The sequence below is a fragment of the Bos grunniens genome, chromosome 25 (assembly GCF_055505025.1).
Source record: "Bos grunniens cultivar Pamir isolate PY7600 chromosome 25, Bosgru_T2T1.0, whole genome shotgun sequence".
Taxonomy (NCBI): domain Eukaryota; kingdom Metazoa; phylum Chordata; class Mammalia; order Artiodactyla; family Bovidae; genus Bos; species Bos grunniens.
In genome coordinates this window covers 8,941,173-8,968,873 of record NC_141189.1, presented here as the reverse complement: position 1 = coordinate 8,968,873, position 27,701 = coordinate 8,941,173, and the positions used below count along the sequence as shown (strand labels likewise).

The following is a 27,701-nucleotide window of genomic DNA, read 5'->3' as shown; positions in this document are numbered from 1 at the left end:
AACTTTTATTCATCAAAGAGATGTTTCCTGGGAACACCTCTTTGATCTTGGCTAAACCACAGAATTTCAATTAGTGATCTAAAGCGGGGGGGGGGTATGGATCTAACAAATCATTTTTAACTACACTTGAAAAATAAATATATTTTCACGAGAGACAGGGATAGTTAATTGTTTATCAAGTATTCTGCTAAATCTATACTGCATGAAAATTCATATGGTTTTAAGAACTGAAAGGAAGGGAACCACTGTGGCATTACATCTCATTCCAAAGGTAAAGGCGGACAGGAGTGAGTAGACACGCATCAGGGTGACTAAGAGGACAAAACGACACAGAATCCACTTTGGACTTAACGGAAAAGAAAATCGGATTTAAAAGTCAAGTCCTCAACTCAAAGCCAGGCAACAGAGGAGAGGCTGTGGGTAAGATCAGGGTTATCTTACCGGTAGGAAGGCCTCCTGGAGGGTCGGAGAAGAGAAGTGGGAAGGGAAGGGTGAACTTGAACACGCTGGGGATGCGCCGACGGAGCCGGCGACGCGGTGCGGACGGGAGGGCGGCGGCCCGGCCTCTCCCGCAGGTCCCTGGCCTCCGGGGCGGGGGCAGGCTGCGGGGGGCCGGGCTTGCCCAGGTAACTGCCCATGAGGAGCAGTTCAGCGGGGTCGGGTCCTTCGAGCGGGCTCCGCGGCTCTAAGAGATTTCCGTTTGCTGCCGATTTGGCAGGAGGCGAGGCGAGCAGTGTTCGCTGACGCCGCGCGTTCCAAACGAGCGAGGAGAGCGCGCGCGAACCTCGGGGCTCGCGGCTCAGTCCCCACCAGGCCGCAGTAGCCCCCACAGCCAGCCAGGCCAGGGCAGCCGCCGCCGGCACCAGGTACAGCACGAGGCCGAGCAGCGACAGGCCGAGAAGCGCCGCCCCGGCCGGCCGGCCACAGCCCCAGCCGCGGCCCTCCCTGACACTCGCTATCGGCCGCCGTCGGTTGCCTCCTCCAGCCGCCGCAGCCGCCGGAGACATCGCGGCTCCGCGCCGCGGAGAAGACTTAAATATCCCAGCGTGCACCGCGCCGCGCGCCGCGTCGCCGCGCGCCGACTACGTCACTGCGCACGCGACGCGGACGCGCGACTGCGACGGGAAACGCTACTGCTTGGCAACGCGCTAGACCCGACCAGTTTCAGAAAACGCCGCCTGGCGCTACAGCGAGTTCTGATTCTGGACGTCTCCCGCCTATCCGCACAGCACCCAGCCAGAGATGAGCCTTTCGGAAGAATCACGTTAAGAATAAAAGCGCCGGAAAACGACTACTCACGTAATGTTTATTTCCTAGAAAGTTAAACACCCTATAAGAGATTATCAGCCACTCTTCACAAGTGCTATCTGAGGTTGAGAGTTTTTTGAGTTACTCTGTTTTATGCCAAAGTATAAACTGCTAAAGGGAGTTGACTTTAACAGCAATAAAAAGAAGCAAGGCCAACATTCACCATCCTCCTTAAAGGTGGATCTAGTACCAATAAGGAGAAGGCAATGGCACCCCACTCCAGTACTGTTGCCTGGAGAGTCCCATGGATGGAGAAGCCTGGTGGGCTGCAGTCCATGGGGTCGCTAGGAGTCGGACACGACTGAGCGACTTCGCTTTCACTTTTCACTTTCATGCATTGGAGAAGGAAATGGCAACCCACTCCAGTGTTCTTGCCTGGAGAATCTCAGGGACGGTGGAGCCTGGTGGCTGCCGTCTATGGGGTCACACAGAGTTGGACACGACTGAAGTGACTTAGCATAGCATAGGATAGTACCAATAAAAGGGCTTCCCTGACGGCTCATTGGTAAAGAATCCGCCTGCAATGCAAGAGACGAGGGTTCTATCCCTGGGTCAGGAAGATTCCCTGGAGGAGGAAATGGCAACCCACTCCAGTATTCCTGACTGGAAAACCCATGGACGGAGGAGTCTGGCAGGCTACAGTCCATGGGGTCTCATAGAGTCGGACACGACTGAGCACACACGCAGTACTAGTAAATTCTCGATTGAACTGGCTAAAAGTCTAATAAACTGCAGATCAGACCTGAAGCTGTAATAAAATAAGTTTGCGTTTCTGCAGTACACATTTATAAATGGGGACAAAATTAATTAAAGTGTTGTGTCCAACTCTCTGGGAGTCCATGGACCAAAGCCAATCAGCCTCCTCAATCCATGGGTATCCTGCATTGCAGGCTGATTCTTTACCATCTGAGCCACCAGGGAAGCCCCATAAATTGGGGCAATTACCTACCAAATTTCCCATCATCCTTAGGATTTGTGATCAATTTAACTGTGTTAAGTTTGGTGGCCTAAGAAAGTAGATTAGTGTTTGTGGAGGACTGGGTAAAGAATAGCAAGAAGAGACAAGAAAGCCTTCCTCAGTGACCAATGCAAAGAAATAGAGGAAAACAACAGAATGGGGAAGACTAGAGATCTCTTCAAGAAAATTAGAGATACCAAGGGAACATTTCATGCAAAGATGGGCTCGATAAAGGACAGAAATGGTATGGACCTAACAGAAGCAGAAGATATTAAGAAGAGGTGGCAGGAATACACAGAAGAACTGCACAAAAATGATCTTCACGACCAAGATAATTACAATGGTGTGATCACTGACCTAGAGCCAGACATCCTGGAATGTGAAGTCAAGTGGGTCTTAGAAAGCATCACTACGAACAAAGCTAGTGGAGGTGATGGAATTCCAGTGGAGCTATTTCAAATCCTGAAAGATGATGCTGTGAAAGTGCTGCACTCAATATGCCAGCAAATTTGGAAAACTCAGCAGTGGCCACAAGACTGGAAAAGGTCAGTTTTCATTCCAATCCGAAAGAAAGGCAATGCCAAAGAATGCTCAAGTTCCGTTCAGTTGAGTTGCTCAATCGTGTCCGATTCTTTGCAACCCTATGAATCGCAGCACACCAGGCCTCCCTGTCCATCACCAACTCCCGGAGTTCACTCAGACTCACATCCATCGAGTCAGTGATGCCATCCAGCTATCTCATCCTCTGTCTACCCCTTCTCTTCCTGCCCCCAATCCCTCCCAGCATCAGAGTCTTTTCCAATGAGTCAACTCTTCGCATGAGGAGGCCAAAGTACTGGAGTTTCAGCTTTAGCATTATTCCTTCCAAAGAAATCCCAGGGCTGATCTCCTTCAGAATGGACTGGTTGGATCTCCTTGCAGTCCAAGGGACTCTCAAGAGTCTTCTCCAACACCACAGTTCAAAAGCATCAATTCTTCGGCACTCAGCCTTCTTCACACTCCAATTCTCACATCCATACATGACTACTGGAAAAACCATAGCCTTGACTAGACGGACCTTTGTTGGCAAAGTAATGTCTCTGCTTCTGAATATGCTATCTACGTTGGACATAACTTGCCTTCCAAGGAGTGTCTTTTAATTTCATGGCCGCAGTCACCATCTGCAGTGATTTTGGAGACCCCAAAAATAAAGTCTGACACTGTTTCCCTATTTCCCATGAAGTGATGGGACTGGATGCCATCCATGATCTTCGTTTTCTGAATGTTGAGCTTTAAGCCAAATTTTTCACTCTCCACTTTCACTTTCATCAAGAGGCTTTTTAGTTCCTCTTCACTTTCTGCCATAAGGGTGGTGTCATCTGCATATCTGAGGTTATTGATATTTCTCCCGGCAATCTTGATTCCAGCTTGTGTTTCTTCTAGTCCAGCGTTTCTCATGATGTACTCTGCATAGAAGTTAAATAAGCAGGGTGACAATATACAGCCTTGACGTACTCCTTTTCCTATTTGGAACCAGTCTGTTGTTCCATGTCCAGTTCTAACTGTTGCTTCCTGACCTGCATACAGATTTCTCAAGAGGCAGGTCAGGTGGTCTGGTATTCCCATCTCTTTCAGAATTTTCCACGGTTTATTGTGATCCACACAGTCAAAGGCTTTGGCATAGTCAATAAAACAGAAATACATGTTTTTCTGGAACTCTCTTGCTTTTTCCCTGATCCAGCGGATGTTGGCAATTTGATCTCTGGTTCCTCTGCCTTTTCTAAAACCAGCTTGAACATCAGGAAGTTCAAGTTCACATATTGCTGAAGCCTGGCTTGGAGAATTTTGAGCATTACTTTACTAGCGTGTGAGATGAGTGCAACTTTGTGGTAGTTTGAGCATTCTTTGGCATTGCCTTTCTTTGGGATCAGAATGAAAACTGACCTTTTCTAGTCTTGTGGCCACTGCTGAGTTTTCCAAATTTGCTGGCATATTGAGTGCAGCACTTTCACAGCATCATCTTTCAGGATTTGAAATAGCTCCACTGGAATTCCATCACCTCCACTAGCTTTGTTCGTAGTGATGCTTTCTAAGGCCCACTTGACTTCACATTCCAGGATGTCTGGCTCTAGGTCAGTGATCACACCATCATGATTATCTGGGATGTGAAGATCTTTTTTGTACAGTTCTTCGGTGTATTCTTGCCACCTCTTCTTAATATCTTCTGCTTCTGTTAGGTCCATACCATTTCTGTCCTTTATCGAGCCCATCTTTGCATGAAATGTTCCCTTGGTATCTCTAATTTTCTTGAAGAGATCTCTAGTCTTTCCCATTCTGTTGTTTTCCTCTAGTTCTTTGCATTGATAGCTGAAGAAGGCTTTCTTATCTCTTCTTGCTATTCTTTGGAACTCTGCATTTAGATGCTTATATCTTTCCTTTTCTCCTTTGCTTTTCGCTTCTCTTTTCACAGCTATTTGTAAGGCCTCCCCAGACAACCATTTTGCTTTTTCGCATTTCTTTTCCATGGGGATGGTCTTGATCCCTGTCTCTTGTACAATGTCATGAACCTCATTCCATAGTTCATCAGGCACTCTATCTATCAGATCTAGGCTTTAAATCTATTTCTCACTTCCACTGTATAATCATAAGGGATTTGATTTAGGTCATACCTGAATGGTCTAGTGGTTTTCCCTACTTTCTTCAATTTAAGTCTGAATTTGGTAATAAGGAGTTCATGATCTGAGCCACAGTCAGCTCCTGGTCTTGTTTTTGTTGACTGTATAGAGCTTCTCCATCTTTGGCTGCAAAGAATATAATCAATCTGATTTCAGTGTTGACCATCTGGTGATGTCCATGTGTAGTCTTCTCTTGTGTTGTTGGAAGAGGGTATTTTCTATGACCAGTGCATTTTCTTGGCAAAACTCTATTAGTCTTTGCCCTGCTTCATTCCGTATTCCAAGGCCAAATTTGCCTGTTACTCCAGGTGTTTCTTGACTTCCTACTTTTGCATTCCAGTCCCCTATAATGAAAAGGACGTCTTTTTTGGGTGTTAGTTCTAAAAGGTCTTGTAGGTCTTCATAGAACCATTCAACTTCAGCTTCTTCAGTGCTACTGGTTGGGGCATAGATTTGGATTACTGTGATATTGAATGGTTTGCCTTGGCAACAAACAGAGATCATTCTGTCGTTTTTGAGATTGCATCCAAGTACTGCATTTCAGACTCTTTTGTTGACCACGATGGCTACAGTCCGTTTCTTCTGAGGGATTCCTGCCCGCAGTAGTAGATATAATGGTCATCTGAGTTAAATTCACCCATTCCAGTCCATTTGAGTTCGGTGATTCCTAGAATGTCGACATTCACTCTTGCCATCTCTTGTTTGACCACTTCCAATTTGCCTTGATTCATGGACCGGACATTCCAGGTTCCTATGCAATATTGCTCTTTACAGCATCGGACCTTGCTTCTATCACCAGTCACATCCACAGCTGGGTATTGTTTTTGCTTTGGCTCCATCCCTTCATTCTTTCTGGAGTTATTTCTCCACTGATCTCCAGTAGTATATTGGGCACCTACTGACCTGGGGAGTTCCTCTTTCAGTATCCTATCATTTTGCCTTTTCATACTGTTCATGGGGTTCTCAAGGCAAGAATACTGAAGTGGTTTGCCATTCCCTTCTCCAGTGGACCACATTCTGTCAGACCTCTCCACCATGACCCGCCTGTCTTGGGTTGCCCCACAGGCATGGCTTAGTTTCATTGAGTTAGACAAGGCTGTGGTCCTAGTGTGATTAGATTGACTAGTTTTTGGCTGTGACTGGCGCACTAAAGTGCGGCTGAGAGGAGCTACCCCATATCCGAGGTCAGGGGCAGAAGCCGAGAGGACCCCATGCCCAAAGGGCGGGGGCCAAGAGGAGTTACCTCATGTCCGAGGTCAGGGGCAGCGGCCAAGAGTGCCAGGCTGCGACGGTGCAGGAACGGCCGAAAGGAGCTACCCCACGCCCAACGCCAGGGGCGGCAGCCGGGAGGAGCTACCCCATGTCCAAGGAGCGGTGGCTGCGTAGATGCAGGAGAGCCTAGAGGAGCTATCCCACGTTAAAGGTCAGGAAGGGAGGCAGTGAGGAGATACCCCTCGTCCAGGGTAAGGAGCAACAGCTGCACTTTGCTGGAGCAGCCGTGAAGAGATACCCCACGCCCAAGGTAAGAGAAACCCAAGTAAGACAGTAGGTGTTGCAAGAGGGCATCAGAGGGCAGACACACTGAAGAATGCTCCAACTACCGCACAATTGCACTCATCTCACGCGCTAGTAAAGTAATGCTCAAAATTCTCCAAGCCAGGCTTCAGCAATACGTGAACTTCCAGATGTTCAAGCTGGTTTTAGAAAAGGCAGAGGAATCAGAGATCAAATTGCCAACATCTGCTGGATCATGGAAAAAGCAAGAGAGTTCCAGAAAAACATCTCTTTCTGCTTTATTGACTATGCCAAAGCCTTTGACTGTGTGGATCACAATAAACTGTGGAAAATTCTGAAAGAGATGGGAATACCAGACCACCTGACCTGCCTCTTGAGAAATCTGTATGCAGGTCAGGAAGCAACAGTTAGAACTGGACATGGAACAACAGACTGGTTCCAAATAGGAAAAGGAGTACGTCAAGGCTGTATATTGTCACCCTGCTTATTTAACTTCTATGCAGAGTACATCATGAGAAACGCTGGACTGGAAGAAACACAAGCTGGAATCAAGATTGCCGGGAGAAATATCAATAACCTCAGATATGCAGATGACACCACCTTTATGGCAAAGTGAAGAGGAACTAAAAAGCCTCTTGATGAAAGTGAAAGTGGAGAGTGAAAAATTTGACTTAAAGCTCAACATTCAGAAAATGAAGATCATGGCATCCAGTCCCGTCACTTCATGGGAAATAGATGGGGAAACAGTGGAAACAGTGTCAGACTTTATTTTTTTGGGCTCCAAAATCACTGCAGATGGTGACTGCAGCCATGAAATTAAAAGACGTTTACTCTTTGGAAGGAAAGTTATGAAAAGCAGAGACATTACTTTGCCAACAAAGGTTCGTCTAGTCAAGGCTATGGTTTTTCCAGTAGTCATGTATGGATGTGAGAGTTGGAGTGTGAAGAAGGCTGAGTGCCGAAGAATTGATGCTTTTCAACTGTGGTGTTGGAGAAGACTCTTGAGAGTCCCTTGGACTGCAAGGAGATCCAACCAGTCCATTCTGAAGGAGATCAGCCCTAGGATTTCTTTGGAAGGAATGATGCTAAAGCTGAAACTCCAGTACTTTGGCTACCTCATGCGAAGAGTTGACTCACTGGAAAAGACTCTGATGCTGGGAGGGATTGGGGGCAGGAAGAGAAGGGGACGACAGAGGATGAGATGGATGGATGGCATCACTGACTCAATGGACGTGAGTCTGAGTGAACTCTAGAAGTTGGTGATGGATAGGGAGGCCTGGCGTGCTGCGATTCATGGGGTTGCAAAGAGTCGGACTCGACTGAGTGACTGAACTGAACTGAACCGGGTAAGGGGATGGAGAGTGATATTAAAGGGTAGAGTTTCGTTTTGGGGGTGACAAAGATGTTTAAAAATTAGATTATAGTGATGTTGCACAGCCCTGTGAATTGTATGGTATTTAAATTATATCTTAATAGAACTGTTTAAAAAAAAAACTTGGTCTGCCAATTCAGGCTTTGGCCTAGCTCAGCTTCCTCAGCCATTCATTCATTGATTTATTCATTCTATTACTGATATACATTAAAGAGATTAATGTATATCACACAGGGTCTCTCATCTTTAGAAGCCCCTGGTTTAGTTCAGAAGAAAAATGTATAAATAGAAAGTTATGATTCATTGTGGTAACTGTGATAACAGAGGCATACAAAGGGAAGGAATGATAAAGGGGAAGATGGGTTGGGAGGTGCTACTTGAGTTGAGAGAACTGACTTAAAAAATTAAAGCAGGTTCAAGAAGGATGAAGAAGTGTTTTGCAGAAGCACAGAGATGGAAAGGAGTATGACACAAGAGTCTGCAAACAGTTTGTTATGGCTGGAGATTAGGCTGTTTAGGGCAACAGGGAGGCTGGAAAGACTGGAGGGGCTCAGAAAAGAGGCCTGTGGAGCAATGTGGAGACATGAGAAAAGCAAGCAGTTTTCTTCCCAGCCCATAGCCTGTGCAATTCTGTTTCTATCTGTTTAATATACTGTGATGCCATAAAAACTTCATTTGAAAAGGAAAGAGTGTGGGCTGGGTTACTTAAGAAAAAATCCTGGGAATTCTCTGCAGGTCCAGTGGTTAGGACTCTGTGCTTTCAATGGTCGGGAAACTAAGATCCTATAAATTGCAGTGCATAGCCAAAAAAAGAAAAGAGAAAAAAAAAAAAAAGCTCAATAGTATAGGTGGAATAGTGGGACAAAAGCCAAGCTGCAGTGGGTTAAACAGTCGATAGAAGATGAGGAAATGGAGGCAGTGGATACAGACTTCCCATTCCAGAAACTTCAATGATAAGGGAAGAAGAAAGATGGATTTATTAATAGCTCGGCAAGGGTCTTTTAAATTATCATGTATTAGTGGTGTTCCAGAGAGGTAAAAGCCATCAGTAGTGTACAGATGCCACAAGACTAAGATTTCTTAGGAATTAATGTGGATAAAGAGGTTCAAGGCCCAAGCGCTGGGCACCCCAGTGTTAGGAGGTTAAAGAAATGAACACACTCAAAGCACAAATCATTTAATAAAATACAGATGAATATAACTACATTAAAATTTAATACTTCTATATTAAGCCACTAGGAAAACATGATTCTAACTCATATAACCAAAAAAGGATTGGTAACTAAAATTTATTAGGAACGAATCAGTAACAAAAAGATGACTCAATTGTTTAGAAGGACAGTGATATCAAATGCAATTTACTGAATAGGAAATCCAAATAGCCAATAATAAATATATACATACGTACATGTATATGTGTATATATATGTATGTACATACACACATATATGTTTTTAATCTTACTGGTAATTTAAGAAGGATTTACTGCTGTAACAGGGCTTCCCAGGCGGTACTAGTGGTAAGGAACCCACCTGCCAATGTAGGAGACATGAGACGTGGGTTCAGTCCCTGGGTTGGGAAGATCCGCTGGAGGAGGGCATGGCAACCCACCCCAGTATTCTTGCCTGGAAAATCCCCATGGACAGAGGAGCCTGGAGGCTACAGTCCATAGGGTCCCACAGAGTCAGACGTGACTGAAGCAACTTAGCACTCATACACGCTCATCAGGGTAACAAGGTAACATCTGGCATTTATTTGCAAAAGTAGAAAAATGTAATAGTTCAACAAGATCCAGTTTTGGCAAGGATGTGCAACAAACGGAATCTGTGTGCTATATGCGGATATGTAAAACAATATAATTTGGAGAGCAGTTTGGCAGTATCACAAAAAGTTGAAGAAATAATGTATCTCGTAGCCCTGCAATTCCATTTCTGGGTACAAAGATAGTTACTGCGGCATCATTTGTATAACTGACTATTTGAATACGTCCAAATGTCTAATGTAGACCAACACAAGAACAGATGAATAGTGGTGTAATTCATATAACAAAATACTATAAAAAACAGTTGGAAATTAACCACCTATCTGACTGTGATTAAGTGATACAATAGTCCTCCTACCATAGACAACTACACAAATGGGCACAATTTTTGAGGCAACTGTTTTCAGACAGGGGACAACAGAAAGCACAAAGCTGATCCCTGAGCAGAAACTCATAAGGTGAGTCCCCCAGATCTAGCTCCTCTACCTGGGGACAGTTTCTCCAACTATTGCAGAGAGCTAGAGTCTAAGCAGGATAGGGAGAAGCCACTGGGCTCAGGAGGCAGGGGCCAGACTTTGAAACAACTGAAATGGCTGGAAACCATTGGGCAGAGCAAGAAAAAGGAGGGTGCCATGCAGACAGGGAGTGGGACCCCCACAGATCTATGGCTGAATGCTGGTGTGGTGGTTAATTTTGTCTCCACTTGACTGTACTATGGGGTGCCCGGATGTTTTGTTAAACATCATTTTTCAGTGTGTCTATGGGAGTGTTTCTGGATGAGATGAACAGTGTAAAGAGATTGCTCTTTCCACAGTGGGTGGGCCTCGACCAATCCACCACCGAAGGTCTGAATAGAACAAAAGGGATGAGAAAGAATTCTCTCTGCCTGTCTTTGAGCTGGGACATCAGTCTTTTCCTGCTTTCAGACTTGGATTTGGACTAGAATTCCAACTACTGGCTCTTCTGCTTCTTGGACTGAACTACACCATCAGCTCTCCTGGGTCTCCAGCTTGCTGACTACAGATCTTGGAATTTCTCAGTTTTCTATAATGACATGAACCAATTCCTAATTCTTCCTAGTAATAATAAATATGTGTGTTTATCTCTAGTTTATTGGCTCTGTTTCTCTGGAGAACCCTGTATAATACAGCCAGGCTGTATATGCAGAGTGAGACAACCCGATGCTCACTAGAAAGTGGGTACTATATGGGGCTAAGATTGGAACAGAGATACCAGAGTTAGAGCAGTCCTTGGATAAGAACATTGTCAAGGGAGTTGTGGCCATGCCAAAGTGGAGGCATCCTGTAAAGGCATTTTAACACCCTTGGCATCCAGTTGAAACAGTAGAAAGGATTCAGGGAGTCTATTGGGCTGTTGTCAGTTCCCTGCCTATCTGAAATGGAGGTGACGGAGCTAAGAGTTTACCAAAGCAGTAAAGTTTAAAAGACAGAATTCCAGGGACTTCCCAGGTGGTCCAGTGGTTAAGACTGCTTCCAATGTAGGGGGCATGGGTTTGATCCATGGTTGGGGAACTAAGATCCCATATGCCAAGTAGCTCAGAGAAAATAATAAAAGAATACCAGAGAGAAGAGAACTGTAACAGGATCCCAGAGGTCTACAGAGGTTTCTCCTTGAGTATTCAGCACAGTACTCATTAGTATATGTTTATGAGGAGATTACCCAAAGCCAAAGAAAAAGCATTAGAGGAAACAGGATCTGGCACTAAAAAATGGCTAGGAAAGGTATCTATTCCCCTGGCCAGACTGGGAAAAGCATAATTCCCAGGACCCTGGGTAGAGTACTCAGGAAGGCACTGCTACCTCAACAGAGGAAACGATCCTCCTTTGACTGAACACTGCTCTCAACCTACTTAATAGATCAAAAAGCAAAGTCTGAAAGAATCAAACTTTTCCAAGGACTTTAACTGCATCCCAAAACAAAGTTCAAGAAAACTTACAGGAATAAAAAGTGACCAGAACTTCACAAGGCAAACTTCACAGTGCCTGACATCCAAAGATTACCAGGCATACAAACAAGCAGGGAAACATGACCTGTCAGAAGGAGAATAAGCAAAACTGACCCAGAACGGTCACAGAGGTTAAAACTAGCAAAGAATGACATTAAAAGTTACCTTAGGGACTTCCCTGGAAGTCCAGTGCTTGGGGAAGTCCAGTCCCCAATGCAGGGGACGTGGGTTCAATCCTTGGTTCGGGAAGATCCCACGGGCTGTGGGGCAACTAAGCTCTTGCAGCCCATGCTCTCGAGCCCACGAGCTGCAAATACTGAGCCCGCACGCGGCAACTACTGCTATAAGTACTAAGCCTGAGCACCCAGAGGCCATGCTCCACGACGAGAGAGGCCACACAGTGAGGAGCCCAAGTCCTCCAGCAAACAGCAGCCTTCGCTCTCGACTGGAGAAAGCCTGCGAGCAGCAACGAAGACCCAGTGTAGCCAAAAAAGAATAAAGAAGTCATTAATATAATTACATTTCAAATATTTGAAAAGTATCAGATAAGATCAGATCAGTCGCTCAGTTGTGTCCGCCTCTTTGCGACCCCATGAATCGCAGCACTCCAGGCCTCCCATATAGAAAAGTATGAGAAGAAATAATGGCCCCAAACTTTCCAAACACAGTAAAAAAAAATTTTAAAAAACCCACAATTCTGAAGCTCAATCCCAAGTACAAGAAATATAAAGAAAACTATAACAAGTCACATCAAAGTCAAACTGTCAAAACGAGCAATACAGATAAAATTCTAAAGAAAAAAGAATGTTTCTGAGGAACAAAGATAAAGATGATACCAAATTTCTTGTTGAAAACAATGCAAGTGAGAGAAGAAAGTAGAGTAATAACTTTAAAGTACTGAAAGAAAATTAAAATTATATCCCAGTGAAAAATATCTTTTAATATCTTCATCACCACTAGACCAACTATAAGAAATGTTAAAGAATGTCCTTCAGGCCCAAGGAAAATTATCCCATATGGAAATCTAGATCTACATGAAGGAGCGGAGAGCATCAGAAATGGTAACATAGGTAAATTTTTATGACTTTTTTTCTCGTTATTTAAATCTTTTAAAAACATAAGATTGACATAAGCAAAATAGCAGAGGCGGCATCTTCAAGCTCCCATCCTCTCACATAGACATCAAAAAACAGAGCAGTAACTGTTAGAAATAACTTTATCAGAACTCTGGGGAAAAAAAAAAAAAAAAGAACTCTGGAAAACAATCAAAGATTTACAAAAACCAAACAAACGCTAAGTCAATAAAACAGCCATTTTAAAGTGGTGGAAAGCTTTGTGGCATTTTTACTTTGTTTTCTCCCACCCACTCTCCAGCTTGGCAGCAATCAGGAAGATAGAAACCTGCATTCCCAGTGTGGGAATCTGGTCCCTGTTTCATAGGCAGCAGAGATCTTATTTGCAAATTATCCTATATTTCTGCTCTAACCTGTAATGGGAACTACCTGAAGGAATTATGCATGCACTTTTTCTCTTCTGCTCAACTTGGAACTCACTTAGGCCAGAAAAGCAAGTGGACATTGCTTGAAAATATCACAGGGTAAGTAAACCACAGATGCCTGGGGCAAAAGACTACTGTTGAGATAAACAGTGGACTACTGTTACGGACTGAAGTGTGTTCTCCCAAAATGTAAATACTGAACCCTAATTCCCATTGGGCCTTTAAAGATTAATTAAGGTTAAAAGAGGTTATAGGAGTGGGGCCCAGTCCAATATGACTAGTGTCCTTATAAGAAGAGGTAGAGACACCAGAGATGCAGAGAAAAGGCCACAGGAATATACAGGAAGGTGGTCATCTGTAAACCAAGAAGCGAGGACTCAGGAAAAACCAGCCGTACCAACACTTTGGTCTTGGACTTCCATCATCTAGATCTGTGAGAAAACAAATTTCTGCTGTGTATACCACTCAGTCCATGATATTTTGTTATGGCAACCCTCATAACAGACTAAAGCAGGCTACCTAAAGTCTGGGAGGAAAAGCTGGGTAGAGTTTCTTTGGGTAAGCAGGGCATTTATAATCATCTATGTATAATAGAATATTTAGAAGGCTACGAGAATGCCCAGAGCAAGATGCACACTCAGAAAATACCTGACAAAAACAGAAACAGACTCAGAGATAATAGAGAACAAACTACTGGTTACCAGTGGGAAGAGGAGCAGGACGGGGTAGGAGATTAACAAACTACTATGTAGGTACAAACTGCTACAAGGATACGGCACATAGAATATTGCCAACATTTGATAATAATTTAAAACAGTCTGTATTAGTTGCTCAGTTGTATCCAGCTCTTTGTAATTCCATGGACTGGAGCTTGCCAGGCTCCTCTGTCCATGGAATTCTGCAGGCAAGAATACTGGAGTGGGAAATATTTACAGATAAATTTAAATGTAACAAAATATATGCAAGACTTCAATACTAAAACATTACACTAAATCTGCAAATAATTTTTAGAGCTCATATTGATCTATAGATTCAGTGCAATCCCAATGAAAATGTCAGGTTTTTAACTAGAAATTGATAAAGTGGTTTAAAATTTATATGGCTGTGCAAAGAACCCAGAATAGCTCAGTCAACTCAACTGACAAATAATTAAATTGGACGTCTTATACTATCTGACTTCAAGACTTACAGCAAAAGTTATAGTAATCAAGACAGTATGTTGACATGAACATAGACGTACAGGTTAATGGAACAGAAGAGAGAATCCAGAAAGACTAGCATACATGTGGTCAACCAGTGTTCTATACTGGCACCACTGTAATTCAATGGGAAAGATGCTGGAATGTATTTGTTATCTATTACTGCATAACAAATTACCCCACAATTAAGTAGAGATGGCTGGATGGCATCACTGACTCAATGGACGTGAGTTTGAGTGAACTCCAGGAGTTGGTGATGGACAGGGAGGCCTGGCGTGCTGCAATTCATGGGGTCGCAAAGAGTCGGACACAACTGAGCGACTGAACTGAACTGACCTGAACTAAGTAGCTTAACTCAACAAACCTTTCTTATCTTACAGAGCCAGAAATTTGGGAGTGGCTTAAGTGGGGGTTCTGGCTCCGGATCTTTCATGAGGTGGCAGTCAAGACATTATGCTGTCATGTGTAGGGTCTGCTTCCAAGACAGCTCACTGCCTGGTTATTTGGAGGAGGCCTCAGTTCCCTGCCAGCTGTTGGCAGAAGGCCTCATTTTCTCACTACATGGACCTCTCCACAGGGCTGTTTAAGTGTCCTCATCACATGGCAGCTGGCTTCCCACAGAACAATTAATCCAGAGCAAGGAAGGGGGGAAGCCACAATGCCTTTTAGGCCTTAATCTTGTGTCTCACATCAACATTTGTACTGTAAACTAATCATTAAAAATCAAGTTTCACTGGAACTAAGACACACTCATTAGATTTTCTATTGTCTGTAGCTGCTTTTCCACCCCAAGAGCAGAGTTGAATAGTTGTAATAGAGACCATATGGCCTCTAAACCTAAAATATTTACTACCCGGCTGTGATCTGCATAACCTACAGTGCTTGTGTTGGTGTCTTAAACATAGTAGGTTCTCAAGAAACGTGCTAGTGCTCATGAACAGTACATGTTGGTTAGTCTGTTCAATAAGTATTAGCTGAGCTCCTATACTAAATGCCAGGTAATATCATAAGTGCTAATGATACACAGCCAACAAGACAGCTGGTTCCTACACTGAGTTTCTTCATTGCAGAGGTCCAGGTTGCCTAGGGTGTAACGCGCTATGAAAGTGACAGTGTTAGTCACTCATTTGTGTCTGACTCTGCGACTCTGTGGACTGAAGCCCACCAGGCTCCTCTGCCCACGGAATTCTCCATGCAGGAACACTGAAGTGGGTTGCCATTCCCTTCGCCAGGGGATCTTCCCACCTGGGGATAGAACCCTGGTCTCCTGCATTGCAGGCAGATTCTTTACCATCTGAGCCAAAAGAGGACTCTATTGTGCTGCTTCCCACTAGAGGGCAGCCTGAAGCTTGTCCCCAGTGGATTATTAACTCCAACAATCTAATACTGTCAGTGAAGAACTGTCATTAAGGACAAAACACCAAACTACCCAAGATGTGTATTTCTTCTCTCAACAGAATTTTAAAATGTGTCCAGTTTGTCTCTGGAACTCCTGGCCTCCTGTTTTTCACCCTTCCCACCCTTCCGCCTGCAGAGGTGGCATGAACAGTTATAGGCACCGCTGGCAAGTTAGAAACATGGTGGAGACAACACACTGTTAGTGTGGTGCGCCTCTCACTAACAGATGAGTCAGGGTGGGGAGAGAGAGGGGATGCCTGCGAGGGATGGAGATAACCTGGTAAGCACAGAACCGCAGGCCAGAAGCGGTTCTGGGGGTAGGAACACGTGCCTGGTGTCTACCACATTAAGAGAAGACATGCATCCCTTCCAGTTGTTAGTTCACCATTTACTGTGCACCCCCTACCTGCTCTGTGCTACCCAGTATACAGCAATGCGGACCACAGACATGGTACCAGCCCTCAAGGAGGATGTAGTTTAACAAAGAAGTCAGACATTAAGTAGAAAAGCAGTGAAAGTACCAAATTATTCAATAGTAAAGACTGTTTCGATTATTAATAGTATAAGAAACCAATAAAGAATGCAGTGGCGGAGTTCGCTGGTGGTCCAGTGGTTAAGAATCTGCCTGCCAATGCAGGGCACACCGGTTCAATCCCTAGTCCAGGAATCCCCACGTACCACAGGACGACAGCCCATGTGCCATAACTCCTGAAGCCCGTGCTTCACAACAAAGAAAAGCCCACACACCACAACTAGAGAGTAGCCCCCGCTCGCCGCAACCAGAGAAAGCCTGGGCACAGCAACAAAGACAAGTGCAGCCCCCCCACCAAAAGTGCAGTGGCGAAAACCAATCATTATCCTCAGAGATTCTTTGATGCTAGTGGACTGGTTTGTTTCTGCTACTCAGTATTTGAAAGGTCAACTAGGAAGGCCCAAAGGCTAGGAATGACCAATGGTAGGAGGCTGGCGTCACTTAGATGCCTCTTCACTCACATTGCTAACAGCTGTCAGCTGGGACATCTGCTGAATTACGGGCCGGGAACACGTACACTTTTCTTCTCCGTGCTGGGTCTCCATGTGGATTACTGTGTGCTTCCTTGGAGTATGGCAGCTTAGTTCTGAGAGCCACCGTTCCCAGAGAGAAAGGTGGAAGTGCACAGCGTTTTGATGACCTAGCCTGGGAATTAACATAGTCACTTCTGTCCTACTTTACTTGGTCAAGGCAATCACTGAGATATGCACAGGTTTAAGAGGCAGAGACAGACCTCCCACCACTCAATGGAAGAAGCTGTAAGGTTACATAGTCAGATGAGCACGTGTGATGGGAAACGTTTCTGTGGCCATCTTCAGAAAACTTGATCTGCCACCGGCTGTCGTGATAGCACAGGATGGGGTATAACAGCTGACAGGGTCAGTCAGCAAAGGCCTCTGTGAGGCAGTCTTGTCTTTGGCTGAGGGGGTGAAGGGCTAAGAGGAGCCTTGGGAAGAGCTTTAGGTAGAGGAATCAACAGGTGTAATGGCTGCAGTCCAAAGAGAGGCTGGTGCACTTGAATGCTGCATGTTCATGTGACAAGAGCGTGGAAGGCGAGAGAAAAGTGCTGCAGGGGAGGGTCCAGACGGGAGACACCGAGTGGCCTGGCTCACGTCCTCCGTGCTGGACCCCTGAGAACAGGAGCAGCCTCCAGTCAGCAATGCTCAGGAAAAGAGAGACTGGAGAGGACAGAGCAGGCAATGGCTGTTCCCAAACTGGTCAAAGTGGGGGAAAGCTCCGTAGTTTAGTAGACATCCTGCCCCAGCAGTCCCTGCATGGAAGATAAAATTGAATCTGCCTAACTCTCATCCAGATAAAATAAGGAAAGTCTGGAGAAATAATTAAGCCCGAGGCAGCTGTGGATAAAAGGAAACTGCACAGGACGTGTCAGCAACACAGTGGAGGTGGGGCGACCCTGCAAGGCTACAGTTAACAACCTAAGTTGCTATCACATAAACATCTGCTGCCCTGTACTCTTTTCCCTCGACCTCAATTCAGGTTAATGACTGAATTTTTTTTCTTTCTCATTTTATACTTTGGATTCAATGTGTCTCCCTTGCTGGTCTTGTCTCAAGAGTCAGATCTAAAAGGTGTGTTAAGATCCACAGATCCCATGGATACTATGGGACTTCCCCGGTGGTGCAGTGGTTAAGAATCCACCTGCCAATGCAGAGGACGTGAGTTCAATCCCTGGGAGGATCCCACATACATGCTGCGGAGCAACTAGACCTGTACACCACAGCTACTGAACCTCTGCTCTGCAGCAACAGAAGCCAACGAAATAAGGAGCCTGGGCACAGCAACAAGGAGTAGCCATGGCTTGCTGAAACTGGAGAAAGCCCTCATGCAGCAACAAAGACTCAGCACAGCCAAAATCAATCAATTAATCAAAAATAAGAGAGTGGATACTGTGGATCACTGTGCAGGTATTAACACATTATATCAGACAAAATTATAAACATCTGTATGCCAATGCCAAGAGAAAACGCTAGATATATACAAAATAGATAACCAGTAAGGACCTACTGTATAGCACGGGGGACTACCTGAAATAGAATCTGAGAAAGAATATATGTATATGTATCACTGAATCACTTTGCTGTACATCTGAAACTCACACACACTGTAAATCAACTACACGTAAATTGGGAGAAAAAATGGAGGAGATGAAAAAAAAAACCTAGAAAGTAGGGACTAGATCATGAGGGACCTTGAAATTCAGGTTAGAGTCTGGCTCGTATGCTTCTCTAAACGTACAATTTCAATCCAAAGGTAGACACACGACAAATTATGTGAGTACTAAACTGCCTGCCAGACTGATTCAAGTGTCTGAAATTCTGTTCCTCCTGCTTCTGTAGGAAATGCGTTTACTCCTCAGGGGAAAAACTACTTATTTTCTAAGATTCACCCTAAGTGTTACCACCTCCGTGAACCCTTCCTTAGTCCCAAAGATACGGCCACTACCACCCTGGTGTCCCCACTATCTTGCACGGACTATTTACATTGCATTTATTTACTTAATTGTGCTCATTCACATATACATTACTCCCTACTCTATAGTCTCTGGACTCTTTGAAGACAGACATTGTGTCTTGTTCACAATACTCAACATGGTGAGCATTCAGTAAATGTTTGCATGAGTCAATTTCATCTTTAAACTGAAGCTGACAAGAATCTGACTTTCCTACTTTGGTGGTAGACCACAGACAGCTGGGGTTTCTTTTACCTAAACCTGAGGCTATGCCAAAATTGAGGGTATAACAACCACTACTATGATGTCAGGACCACTTATTCTGTGCCAGCTGCTGCTCTCACTGCTTGACATGTATCGGTCTATTTAATCTTCCCAACAGTCCTACTGTAAGTTCAGCGAGGGTTGAAAGGCTGAGGCTAGCAAACTGGAGGAGAGGGCCCAAATGGATAGACAGAATGAGGAAGAAGACTGGAGGAGGTCTCATAAGCCAGAGTACAAAGGCAGCAGGGCTGAACAACAGAGCTCTTTAGGAAGAAGGTCTGGGTTGTATACTGGAGTTAACTTTTAGCCTTAAACTTAAGTTTTAAGTTTTAGCCTAAAACTTAAGTTTTAGCTGCTGCAGTATGGGACCATGAGACATAATACACAAAACCGGTAGGATTTTTCATCACACAGGAACAAGTGTATTGTTATTAAAATGAGAAGTTATGCTCTAAAACTTACCAAGAAACCAGTTTTACTTTTTTTTTGTTTTTGGTTGCACAGCATGCAGGATCTTAGTTCCCTGACCAGGGATGAAACGCACACCCCTTGCTTTGGGGGTGCAGATTCCTAACCACCAGTCTGCAAGAAAAGTCCCAAGAAAACTATTTTAAATGCCTTATGTTGTTTCCTGGTGCAAAGAAGATGGAGTACGCACATTCCATCATCTTCCTCTCACAACTTACAACCAAAATTGCTATTCAAAACACATGGCATAACTATCAGAAAAACCTCTCAAAAGGTGGAGAAAAGAAGGCAAACTGGCTGGAGACTCAAGGGGTAACTCAGTGGTGAGTGCCCTGGGTGGTCTGTTTGTTTTGACTCCTATATATTTTGGCTTGGGTGTTAGAGCAGTCTGCAACTAGAAAATGGCACTGAGCCCTTCTCAAAGCAAAACAACCCATAAAACCAAGCCCTAAGAAAAGCCTATACTCTCCAGCAAATGATCATGAGGAGGGGAGCTCTGCAAGATGGTAGGTACCCTTTTGATTACAGTCACCCTACTCTAGGCAAATGCCACAAAAGAACTCATACCTTTCTCTCTCCCCACCAAGTACTGAGAGGCTGTAAGACAAAGCCCTGTTGGCCATGCCCACCTGGTACCAACGAAGCAGAGGTGAGGCCTCTCCCCTACCCGCCAGGTCCTGGAGACTGTGGGGAGGAGCCACAACCTGCACTAACTGAATAACAGTAAAAAGGCAGCACCTAATCCCCTCCCAAATACAGAAGAGGGAGCTAGAAAAAGGCGTTCTTTAAACATGTCTACAAAGGATTGGTCATGCTTTCCTAAGCAGTGCATATGTGAAACCAACCATTCAGTACCAACACAGCAAAAGCTATGGGAACTGAACTACAATGAGGAATACTCTGAGGTTCCAAGTCAGTGTCTGGGTAGTAGACAGATGGGCAGGCCAGCACAGCTCTGAAAAACACTGTGAAAATGAAACTGATCTTCAAACCAAAGCCCACAAAATTAGATGAGAATGTGCATTCTGAATATAAACATATGGAAATTGATTCCCTCCTAAAATAGATTTACAAAAAAAAAAAAAAACCTAGAACCTCACAACATAATATTCAACCTGTCCATGATAAAATTTAAAAATTATTCCTCATGCTAAGTGCTAAGAAAAAGAATTCAAATGAGACAATACAATCAACAGATGCTGACTGTAAGGTGACAAAGATATTGAAATTGTTGAACAAGGATTTTAGAGCAGCTGTTATAAATATATTGCAAGAAATAATTATGAACACTCTTGAAACTTACTGAGAAATAGAAAGTCTCATCAAAGAAAAATACCTAAAGATCCAGATGGAAATTTCAGAATTAAACATTCAGTTCAGTTCAGTTCAGCCACTCAGTTGTGTCCGACTCTGCGACCCCATGAATCACAGCACACCAGGCCTCCCTGTCCATCACCAACTCCCAGAGTTCACTCAAACTCACGCCCATCGAGTCAGTGATGCCATCCAGCCATCTCATCCTCTGTTGTCCCCTTCTCCTCCTGCTCCCAATCCCTCCCAGCATCAGAGTCTTTTCCAATGAGTCAACTCTTCACATGAGGTGGCCAAAGTACTGGAGTTTCAGCTTTAGCATCATTCCTTCCAAAGAACACCCAGGGTGATCTCCTTCAGAATGGACTGGTTGGATCTCCTTGCAGTCCAAGGGACTCTCAAGAGTCTTCTCCAACACCACAGTTCAAAAGCATCAATTCTTCAGCGATCAGCTTTCTTCACACTCCAACTCATATCCATACATGACCACTGGAAAAACCATACCCTTGACTAGACAGACCTTTGTTGCCAAAGTAATGTCTCTGCTTTTCAATATGCTATCTAGGTTGGTCATAACTTTTCTTTCAAGGAGTAAGCGTCTTTTAATTTCATGGCTGCAGTCACCATCTGCAGTGATTTTGGAGCCCCAAAAAATAAAGTCTGACACTGTTTCCACTGTTTCCCCATCTATTTCCCATGAAGTGATGGGACTGGATGCCATGATCTTCGTTTTCTGAATGTTGAGCTTTAAGCCAACTTTTTCACTCTCCTCTTTCACTTTCATCAAGAGGCTTTTTAGTTCCTCTTCACTTTCTGCCATAAGGGTGGTGTCATCTGCATATCTGAAGTTATTGATATTTCTCCCGGCATCTTGATTCCAGCTTGTGCTTCTTCCAGCCCAGCGTTTCTCATGATGTACTCTGCATAGAAGTTAAATAAGCAGGGTGACAATATACAGCCTTGACGTACTCCTTTTCCTATTTGGAACCAGTCTGTTGTTCCATGTCCAGTTTGAACTGTTGCTTCCTGACCTGCATATAGGTTTCTCAAGAGGCAGGTCAGGTGGTCTGGTATTCCCATCTCTTTCAGAATTTTCCACGGTTTATTGTGATCCACACAGTCAAAGGCTTTGGAATAGTCAATAAAGCAGAAATAGATGTTTTTCTGGAACTCTCTTGCATTTTCAATGATCCAGCGGATGTTGTCAATTTGATCTCTGGCTCCTCTGCCTTTTCTAAAACCAGCTTGAACATCTGGAAGTTCACGGTTCATGTATTGCTGAAGCCTGGCTTGGAGAATTTTGAGCATTACTTTATTAGCGTGCATACAAACACATACATATAGAGATGCATACAATTGTGTGGTAGATTGAGCATTCTTTGGCATTGCCTTTCTTTGGGATTGGAATGAAAACTGACCTTTTCCAGTCCTGTGGCCACTGCTGAGTTTTCCAAATTTGCTGGCATATTGAGTGCAGCACTTTCACAGCAGCATCTTTCCAGCACCTCCACTAGCTGTGTTTGTAGTGATGCTTTCTAAGGCCCACTTGACTTCACATTCCAAGATGTCTGGCTCTAGGTGAGTGATCACAGCATCGTGATTATCTTGGTCGTGAAGATCTTTTTTGTACAGTTCTTCTGTGTATTTAAACATTACAATAAGTTAAAAAATGCACTGTATGGACTCAATAGCAAAATGGAGATTTAAGAGAGAAAAGAATCAGTGAATCTAAAGATGTATCTGTAGAAATGATCCAATCTAAGAAAAAGAGACAAAACAGAAAAAAAAAAAGCATTAAGGGACAATAACAGAAGATCTAAAATACTCATGTCACTGGAGTCACAGAAGGAGGGGAGAAAGAGTACAGCACACAAAAACTATTTGAAGAAATAATGGCTGAAAACTTCTCAAATTTGGCAAAAGACATAAACCTGCCAATTCAAATACCTGAGCAAACCCTAAAAGAATAAACTCAAATAAGTCAACACCCAGATACATCATAATCAAATGTCTGAAAATTAAAAATAAAGAAAAAATATCTCAAAAACAGGTGGAGAAAAACAAAGTATTACCTACAGAGAAAGAACAATTTGAAATACTACAGATTTCTCATCAGAAATCATGGAGGGGAGAAGGAAATAACAAAACATTTTTAAAGTGCCAAAAGAAAAAAAATGACAATGCATAATTCTATATCCAGTGAAAATATCTTTCCAGAAAGAAGGTGAACTAAAAATATCAAGAGATGGAGAAAGTGAAGTGATCTGCCACTATCAGACCTGCTCTAAAAAAAGTGACAAAAGAAGAGTTCTCCAAATAAAAAGAAATTAACAGAAGTTTGAAATATCATGAAAGAAGAAAAAGCAATTTTTAGGGCAAATATCTGTGTGAATACAATCTCTTGAATTTTTAGTTATGTTTGATAGATGAAAAAAAAATTATAATGTTGTCTCATGTGGCTCTCAACAAATGTAGAGGTAAAATTTGAAACAATGTCATAAAGGGAAGAAAAGGGAGGGACCTAAAGGGGGTAAAGTTTCTACATTCTGCTTGAACTTGTAAAGATACTACTGGTAACCTATCATAAGTATGTGTAACATAATCTCAACAGTAACCACTGAAAACCTATACAACAAAAGCTACGTTAAAAAAATCTATAGCTATATTAGGGAGGGTACCTGGTGGCTCAGATGGTAAAGAATATACTTGCAATGCAGGAGACCCAGGTTCGATCCCTAGGCCAGGAAGATCCCCTAGAGAAGAAAGTAGCAACCCATTCCAGTATTCTTGCCTGGAGAATCCCATGGACACAGGACCCTGGTGGTCTATAGTCCATGGGGTCAGAAAGAGTCGGACGTGACTGAGTGACTAACACATTCACTTTCACAGCTATATTAAAATGACATACTAAAAAATGTTCAAGTATCCATCCCATAAGAGGGCAAGAAAAGGGAAAAGGAAGCACCAAAGAAGCAGGAACAAATAGAAAATAAGTAAAATGGCAGACTTAAATCCTAACCAATCAAAAATTATATTAAATGTAAATCATCTAAACAGACCAATTAAGAAAACAGAGATTATCAGAATATATTGTTCTAAAACTATGAGTCAGAGTGATGTCACACAAAATGACAGAGGACGAACTAGAGGTTTGTCTCTTCACCAAAGCAATCATTGAGCTACAAAGAATGACTGAAATCAACTATTTTGTAACTTGGAACATGACCAGAAACTTTTAACAACCTGAGGAGTCCTTCTAACAATGAAGGGAAAGGTTGCTGGTCTTTCACAAGTGAAGAACATGTGCAAACTAGTCAATATCCCTCGTTCCTCAGATATGCTGCAGCTGTATAGGATAGCAGCCTATGTTCCTGAAGAAGTTGGCTGATGCCAGAGTAGACAGTGGAAACACTGTCCTCCCAAAGTTTGGGGTCACACAGTTTGATCAGTTGGATGGGTCCCGGAAGATCAGCATTGATGCTTAACTTGGATTTGACCCTACTGGCAAATCTCTGTTTTCTTTGGCTTTTCCTGGAGCATCTATCAGATTAAAAGAGACAGAATACACCTCCCCTAGCTCCCTATTTAGAGTCAAACATTTAAGAAAATCAGGTCCTATGTCAGGTCACTGACAGACAGCAGAGAAAATGGAACAGAAACTTCAGTGACCACAGGAAAACAAGGAATACACATTTTGCAAAAATAGTTTGTAAAAGTAACAGTTCCAGCCCTCAACAAGCAAAAAATAGCAATCCCTGATGAGTAAGAATCACATTTTGAGACTTATCACATTATAACACTTTGAGTAGGAAATGGCAACCCTCTCCAGTATTCTTGCCTGGGAAATCACATGGACAGAGGAACCTGGTAGGCTACAGTATATAGGGTCACAAAGAGTTGGACACAATTGAGCCACTGATGACACATTACAACACTTAGAATATACAGCTCTCAACAAAAAAATTTAAAACAAAGCAACAGGAAAGTATGGGCCATTCACAAGAAAAAAAAGAAAACAATTAGTCCAGACACTGGACTAACTAAACAAAAACTTTAAATCAAGCATCTTAAGTTCAATGAGCTTAGGAAACCATGGACAAAGAAACTAAAGAAAATCAGGAAGATAACGGATGAACAAAATGAGAACATTACTAAAAAGAATGATAGAAAGGAAGCAATCAGAAATCCTGGACTGAAAAATACATTGACTGAAATGAAAAATTCACTAGAAGGTTTCAACAGCGGATTTGAGAAGTAAAAGACTAGCAGACTTCAAAACAGATCCTTTGAAGTTATCCAGCCTGAGGAGCGGAAAGAAAACTAAGGGAAGACACCAGAGAGACCCTGGGGGGCCTGCGGAGGAGCAATAAGAATGCAAAGAACAGTGACTTCCCTGGTGGTCCAGTGGCTAGGACTCAGGTGCTCCCAACCCAGGGGGCCCAAGATCGATCCCTGGCCAGGGAACTAGATCCCACATGACACAACCAGAAGACCCTGCATGCTGCAACGATGATCAAAGATCTGGTGCAGCCAAATAAATAAAAAGAAAGAAAGTGGGCTAAAAAATGCAAAGGATGGAGACAGCTGTATATAGAACCTGGAATCTCACAGAACAATGGGGCTACAAGGCTGGTTAAGAGTCAAATCTGACAGTTTCATGCCTTGGTAACTACGGGAATTTAGTGAACACACAAAAGGTGGGGGAATGGGAAAGAAGGTGAACTATTTTGACTTCAGGTTTAGAAAGAGCCTGAGATATGAAAAAAGGCACACAAGGGATTCCCTGGTGGCTCAGATGGTAAAGAGTCTGCCCACAGTGTGGGAGACCCAACTTCAATCCCTGGGTAGGGAAGCTCCCCTGGAGAAGGAAATGGCAACCCATTCCAGTATTCTTGCCTGGAAAAATCCCAAGGACGGACGGAGGACTACAGTCCATAGGGTCACAAAGAGTTAGACACAACTGAGCGACTTTACTTTCACTTTAGAAAGAGTCTGAGATATGAAAAAAGGCACACAAGTCCCTACAAACAGACAAAATGCTGTCTTAGAGCTTAGAAGTCCTGTTACTTGAGAACTAAAAACCATCTAAAACCACCCTTGTAACTGAGAAGACGGTGTAGCAGACCAGCATCTGTTAAAAGAGGGCCAGGAACAGAATCCTGAAGAGAGAGATGTTGCTGAGACGAGGAGCAGAATCATGTCCCAGCATCGTGGGACCCATGAGGGCGGGTGCAAACCCCAGTGAGGAAGACCAACAAAGAACGGCTGGAGCCCTCACTAAGCGACAAACGCTGTGCACCTATTAAGCACTGAGTTCAGTTCAGTTCAGTCGCTCAGTCGTGTCCGACTCTTTGCGACCCCAAGAATCGCAGCACGCCAGGCCTGCCTGCCCATCACCAACTCCCGGAGTTCACTCAAACTCACGTCCATCGAGTCGCCTCGTAATTATGACGTGCTTGGCAAACCCCAACACACACTGCTCTGTCCAGCACATCATCGGAGTCGAAAGCCGCTGGTGACCAGCTCAGAGGGAAGCCTGAGACACCTATGCGGCCTGAGGGCGTGGAAGGGGCTTACCCAAGCGCGCACTTCCAGGTGAGGGTGGACGGTTTGGCCACGGCCCCGGTAACAAGCCAGCCCAGGCAGCTGCGGCCCGCGAGGCTCCGACGTTCGCCAGTCTAGGCCGCGAAGACCTGTCAGCCTCGCTGACCAGAGGGCCCGGAAGGACACGAACCCGCGTGGTCCCAATATGCACCGCGCCTGTTTCGCGTCACTGCGGGCGACTCACGCGAGAGGGGCAGAAGGAAGCTGGTTGCTAGGCAACCGGGGGTTGGGAAGAGGGGTGGTAGCCGGCGGTAGTAGGTTGCTGCCTTCCCTTAGAGAACCTGTGGTTTTAGGTAGAAGCTCCGTGAAGAGCGGTGGTGAGGAGCCAAAAGGACTTTTCTTTACTGCTCATACTAATAGAACAGGTGTTAGCTGTTCAATTTGGGCCAAGTTGTATTGTGACAGCAAATGATTTTTCCATGCTTGATTTGGGTTTTTTGAGTATGTCGGCTCTCTCCGGGGTGTGGTAAAATATTGATTGATCTGAATTAAGGTCTCCATTTGATTGTTGTCAACTTCAGCTGGTCTACCTGACTGTGGAACATTGTCCAGTGAGAAATTTCCAGCATGAAACTTCAAAAACCACTTTTGACCTGTTTGATCAGTCACATAACACCTTCTCCACACACTGCACAAATCTTTTTCTGCATTTCAATTATGCTTTTACCTTTTTTGAAGTAACAGCATAATATGCAGAAAATGTTGCTTTATTTCCTTCCATCTTCAATATCAAAATGGCTACACAAAATTCACCAGTTTTGATAAGGTTTTTTAAACACATGCTATTATGACAGCCGTCATACAATCTAAAAAAATGTTTCTAATGAACATTTATGTCTGAATCAATTCAAATAGAACTCCTTTAAGGGATTTTGTAACTAACCTGGTAATAGCATCCAAAGGCAGAAAAATATCACCTAAATATTTTGTAATATACATGCATGTATAAGCAAATGCAGAGATATTATAGCTCTCATTTAAAAATTTTAGCCATGAGTCAGTAAAACTTAGTAATACAAATTCATTGGTTTATACCCATGTTATATTTTTGGCCATGGGGCATGTGGGATATTAGTTCCCTGACCAGAGATCAAATCTGCACCTCCTGCGTTGCAAGCACAGAGTCTTAACCACTGGACCACCATGGAAGCCCTTATACCCACTTTATATTTTTACCCAAATTTTATCCCATGGCAAATGGGACAAGTTGAGGTTATGTACTCAATATGAGGGCTAATTCTTTTTATCATTATTTATGGAGCGGGTCTCTAAGATTTTTGTTTGCCCTGGACAGGTAATCTGATGGAGGCTGAGAACTACATTTTAGGCTAGTGACTGATGACTGAGGAAACATCTAGCCACTGTTTGGAAGTCTCCAAAGCTCATCTGAGTGGCAGGGAAGAGGTTGAAGCAGAGCCAGCG

The 27,701-nt window shown here is 43.8% G+C and overlaps 1 protein-coding gene and 1 long non-coding RNA gene across 3 annotated transcripts in view; one reads left to right on the top strand and one right to left on the bottom strand.

Moving 5' to 3' along the window:
* The window catches only part of POM121C (POM121 transmembrane nucleoporin C), a 43,966-nt gene extending 17,501 nt beyond the window's left edge, over window positions 1-26,465 (bottom strand). The window contains exon 1 of one of the 2 annotated variants that reach the window (XM_086374509.1): window positions 26,253-26,465. Coding sequence is in view for 1 of the 2 variants with exons in the window: in XM_086374508.1 (XP_086230634.1) it covers window positions 442-1,007 (566 nt within the window). In the remaining variant the exon portion in view is untranslated. Of the gene's footprint in view, window positions 1-441; window positions 1,440-26,252 lie in introns of those variants that run through there. The other variant, XM_086374508.1, reaches the window with a different exon arrangement.
* LOC147344965 (uncharacterized) lies at window positions 1,091-10,677 on the top strand. The gene is made up of 2 exons (XR_015154419.1): window positions 1,091-2,811; window positions 10,384-10,677. It is a non-coding gene; the product is annotated as an uncharacterized LOC147344965 (long non-coding RNA).
* Window positions 26,466-27,701: the final 1,236 nt, after the last annotated feature.